Here is a 5664-nt window from a genome sequence, read left to right on the forward strand (position 1 = left end):
GATAAAAAGCAAAATATTAGGTTATAGAACACTTAACTATAGGGAGAAAGTAGTCACCAGGCATGCTATTGACACGACAGAAAAAATGTTTGCACATTGTGCAAATTAAATTCTTATTTTCAGCAGCTAAACTTGAGCAAGAAGGTTAAAATTTGTTCAATATAAGTCTTGTAAACAAGATGTATATGACTTGACATTCTAAGACCGCAGACGGCCTGTTAAAAATACCATCTTCATAGAAGTTTGAGAGTTTCTCTTCAAGTCACTTTAAAGAACTAACAGTAAAGTTTCTGTGGTAGGCAGAGAAAATAGTGCTTTTCTGAAAAAGCACAAATTACTGCTTTGAAATAACTTGACTCCATCTGGAAGAAAAAGTCTTTGAAAACAGAGATGATGGTACCAGGAGATGTTAGCAGGTGACCTTACTGTTTTTAAGGGTATACAATATGATAATATACTGTGGCTTTACGTACATCATAATAATAGTTTACATAAGTCTTACTTTAATATTACAGATACTTTATGGAAAATGCCAGTCTTCAGTCTTGACTTTGCTTCTATGCAACTCTGCCAGATGTTTATTAGGATAACAGTCGACTAACGTATGGTTGATTGGACATGAAGAGAGGTTGAAGATCACTTCAGGTATTTAATGCCATTTTACAAATCACTATTCTAACCGCTTGTGTGGTAGCAATCATTTCACAAGAGCTTCACTGGTCAGAAAAACAAACGTGTAAGTTATGATTCTGAATTCCTCAGACACTGTTTTACATTGCTACAGCATTAAAAATATCCTAAAACAATTTTAAATATAATCTGCTTCTTAGTGCTCACTTTATATCCACTTTATACTCAGTTTCCTGTAAGCAGCCCGATAGCAAGAGTGCATTTATGGTGAAAATTCCTATCTAAAATGAACTTATTCTAAAATTCTGAGCAAAAAATGATTGAACAAGTGCGTTTGCCAGAAAACATATGCAGAAATTTTCAAAATTCTTTTGGCTTAATATAAAAGGTTTAACAGACAAAGACAACCACAATTTCTGAAGATGAATGACCAACACTTGCATAACTGATGTTTTACAGCATGTAACCAGAACCTGTATACAATGAAATAGATTAATATTTTGTATTTTTGAAAGAAGTATTAGTCTCCCTTTCCAGTTATTAAAAGTAAGTATTTAACAATATTAAAAATTGATTTCAGGATGACCACATATATACTAAAAGACAAGTGCCTGAAAGACAACTGTCTCACTCAAAACCATGGTATCACATGATGATACATACCCTGTTGTAACTTTTGAAAAAAAGTAATTTGATAGCACACTTTCATCTTTACAGAACATAAAAATTGTGTAAGGTGTTGTGCATAGCAAGGGAAACATTTCTGTAGTTTCTCACTTTAAAAAATACTAGAATTAAAATAATTATTTGGCAGAATAGATTCAGCAGGTAACATGTACATAATAACCCTCTAGCAACAGACTCTAGACCAGTGCCCATCAGTTCAGTGTTGAATTTTTTGTCTTTTGAGGGGGACGAAAGAAGATGGAGGATAGAATTAGACTTGTTTTTAAATAACTCTTCACAATGAAATTTTTATTGTCAAAATATGATATAAGAACAATTTAAGTGTTACAGTATTTATCTTCTTCATTTCAAAAGCCTATATGCATAATGGTAATTTTATACATTTTCAGCACTTAACTTGCATGCCAGAAGCACAAACCTTACTATGGAATCCATTTAATTCTGACATTTACTAAGAGATTAAGTTCAGTAAGTGTCATTGGATATAGTCACCAGTAAAATCTAGTACTCATATTTTAGGCAAAGATTACGCCATCTAAAAGAAATTCTTGGAAGTAAATCACAAAAAAGCAGAAGACCTCTGAAAATACCCCAAAAGAATGGTGTCATTTCATATATAAAAATTTGAGAGGTAAGAAATCAAATTCACAGTGCTAATGTCAGCTGCAGCATTAACTTACCTGCTAGCTGTTTTTACAGAGCTGTTCTTCTTGTGTCCTCTCTCAGGTCGGTTGTCTCGCAAGAGTTGAAGCTATTATAAAAAAAAAACGTTCATAACAGTCTCACAAGCAACGCCTTTATCTGCTTTTTAGAAATGTTATCCTGACAATGCCATTCTTTCCTGTCTTGAGTGATCTTTCAATAGTTTTCACCCAAGACTCTAAAAAGAGATGGACATTAATAGAATTTCACAATAATGGCTAATATTTCAAGAGATATCCACAAATTTTAAATTCCTAAATAATTGAAAATGTAAAAATTATTTTCAAAACATATTAGAAAGCCACACAATTCACAATTTCACAATTAACTTATCTGTAAAATTTTACAATTTTCACAATTTCAATTTAAATTTTCAAAATTTTATAACAAAAAGTGTTGGAGAACACTTAATTTATGAAAATTTTTTCAGGTTGGCACTTGTATCTAAGCAGTTATGAAACAGTTATGAAATCCTCTAAGCCCCAGGAGCTTTTGTAATTTGAAAGTTGCAGAATCAACAAAAACACAGTATTAAAGCTTTCCATAATAGTGGGGAAGTAGGAAAAATGAAGGATTCATTTAACTGAAACAGTGACTTAGCTACTAGGACAAGCTCCGATTTATTCTGTTTTTAGACAAAGGAAGACTTCATTCAGACTACCTCCAATACTCAGAAGTCTATTTCCAGCATTATGATATTTGTCAGGATAAATAAAGTGGCAGTAACAGTGAAAAATGACTGTCAAAAAGTTACACTAAAGAAATTAAAACTAGACAGTACAAAAAATACAAATGTTTCTTGAAGCTAATCCTATATTGAAGTACAGAATTAAAGACTGTTTAGAAACAGACTACAGGTAAATGGATCTAATATTCACAGCAAACACATTTAAAAGTCCACTGGAAATGAGGAAATTATGAACTTTACAACTTGGCCAACCACACCTTAACATTATACTTGAGCATGGACTCCAAAAAATGACACCTATCTATAAAATTACACTCGATTAATTTTTCCCAGCTCTCTACAGCTTGCTTCTTGTATAAGGAACATTCATCATTTCATCTGGTTCTCAGATGCAGTAAAATAGTGCAGTCTGGTTTTAAAAGGCAATGTGAAGGATATGTAAAGGTGAGACGCCTGATTCTGATACATTTGTGCAAAATGATGTTTTCATTTTCTTAGTGTCAATGAATCAGAGCACTTACAATTCATATTTAAATGTAGCCACGATTTTTACCAGCATGACTTTCATACAACATGTATCTATTTCATGATCAAGCTAAGGAGAATAGTCTTACTATTATCAATATTCTCTGGCTAAGTAAATTGTAGTTATAGTATGTACAAATACAGATCACCTGCCAGACTTTAAATTTGGCTAGTTAATTATTTGTGTTCCAACATAACAACTTCAACTCCAGAAATTAATTAAAAGAGAAAGTAGTAAATCCATGCAACCAATAGTTCTACGCTATGGATCTTCACAAATTTAGTGAGAAATTTATAGGCTGTCAAAATTGTCATAATTACATTACACCATCATTCTCATTTCTTTTACCATTATTTGCCAGTTACACTTATATTATTTGATGACATTAGCTTTACTTCACAATTCATTAGTATGCTGTAAATTACAAATACAGTGAGCTTCAGATAATCTCTGAAAACACAGCTCTTAAGAAATATGAAATAAACAAGTAAAATTTAAAATTAATTCACATCTACAATTATTTGAGAAAAAGGAATTAATTTGTCATTATACACCAGCTAAACAGACATTTCTCACACTCCATATTGCCAGTATGTATGACGTAGGTTAACATACTTCTCAGCATGGAAATTTCCATACTGTTTTAAGCTTATAATCTTTTAAGGAAGTAAACAGTCCATCTTCAGTTAGCTACTCTGTTATGTGAGACAATCAATATATTAAAAAATCCAATTAAAAAAAAAACAATCACTCGAACTCATTGTAACCTAGCAAATTTGACTACTTATAGAATCAAAATTTCAGGAATAGGATAAAGATTAGCCCAAGAGAACTTTTTATAATGGTCAGTTAAGATGAAGCATGCTCATGTTTAAAATGCTCTTTTTTTATATTTTTCTTCTACTAGGAAATGTGTTTCAAAATAATGAGAATTAAATGTAAATCATATAAAGCCATCTATTTAGATGTTAAGTGTCAGTCAGCTTACTATATATAACATGTAAGAAGTTCACAATTTACAGTTAAAACTGTACTCTGTTTTATCCACTCTGGCAGTTTTGGGTAAGCAATATAACTGAGAGATTCAGCTTGCTCTGGAGTCCAAAAGGGGCAGGGGACAGGAAAAAGTACACGCTGATTTAAACTATGACTTACTGGAGCTACAAGTGTTCACAATGGATCATCCTAAGATCCAAACATACTTAACTGAAATTAAGTGACTAATTAAAGATTTTTTAATTAAGAGACTTTTTGAAATGCATGGCTGTTAATATGTTTCCTTACAAGAAAATATGAAATCATACCTGCTTTGTTTATAATTTCTTAAAATATTAGCTCACTACTTCTGGAGCAGAGGTAGTTAAATTCCTTTATACATCTCAAGTAAACTATTCTTGATCAAAGCAGTTCTTACCTGGCTATGTTCCTTCCTAGCCCCAGGGCTAAACCAGTGGCTGTGGGAGAAAAAGAAAAGACAGGTTTAACAATATAACTAACAAAGCACATGCTGTCATATGACCAGTCTGTGCGTGCTTTTGGGTATTTTATTGCCTGCCAGGAAAATACAGCCTTTGGCTATGCTTTATTTTAATGGGACATTTTTATTGAGCTCTCTAAGTCTGTAACAGTTTTGAAAGAACACAATACAAATTTCACTTCTGAGTAGCTATTGGCTTTATAGGTAATCATATTTTGTCAAATAAGCTAAAAAGTGATAGTATTTTAATATACAATAATCACGTGCTATAAATAAAAGTAATTCTGTACTTAATACTGAATTGTTACTTAATAATGATTATAACTGAAAAGATTTTTAAGTACTGTGGACTACCTGGTAGTTGTTAATGTATTATTCCACAAACCGAGGGCTGAGTTTGAATCTAAAGTGAAAATCCAAGTCCGTAAATTCAGTGGCTTCGTAACTCCATACAATTGCACAATTTTGACTATTGGCAGCCTTATTTCATAGAGATGAAAATTTGGACTAAGACATTGACATGCAGGTACAAGAACTCACAACGTGACTTTTCCCTCAATAGCAGTAAAAGCATATTCATACTGGTTCACATACACACTGTGATCACACAGAACTGAATTAACATCTGAATGTAGCTGTAGTAAGCATTATACAAACCTGGGGCAAATCTTGACACTTGCAAAATGAAAAGGAGAAGGAAAAAAAACAATTAAAACAAGCGGGATCTGAAATTACATATAGTACCTATGTATTGCTCATGTAAGCAGGCAATAGATTTTGGGCAAAGGATAAAATAATTCCATCCATTATAATATTGCACAAAAAGACCATCACATCATCTGCTATTATGCTTGTAAGTTCCTCTAGAAGTGTAATCAAGATTATAAACTTAACCTAGCCAACTCTTTTTCTGAAGTAGTTAAATTCAATACAGTTTACTCTCATTTTTTCCCT

General features: G+C 32.1%; 1 protein-coding gene across 1 annotated transcript in view; it reads right to left on the minus strand.

Moving 5' to 3' along the window:
* Window positions 1-1993: 1993 nt before the first annotated feature.
* GPATCH2 (G patch domain containing 2) overlaps window positions 1994-5664 on the minus strand; it is an 81862-nt gene continuing 78191 nt past the window's right edge. Inside the window, exons 6-7 of the mRNA XM_009697404.1 lie at window positions 4648-4687; window positions 1994-2068 (exon numbers count right to left, since the gene is read on the minus strand). Of these exons, the coding sequence (XP_009695706.1) occupies window positions 1994-2068; window positions 4648-4687 (115 nt within the window). The remainder of the gene's footprint in view (window positions 2069-4647; window positions 4688-5664) is intronic.

The sequence above is a fragment of the Cariama cristata genome, unplaced genomic scaffold, assembly GCF_000690535.1.
Source record: "Cariama cristata isolate BGI_N322 unplaced genomic scaffold, ASM69053v1 scaffold14313, whole genome shotgun sequence".
Lineage (NCBI taxonomy): Eukaryota > Metazoa > Chordata > Aves > Cariamiformes > Cariamidae > Cariama > Cariama cristata.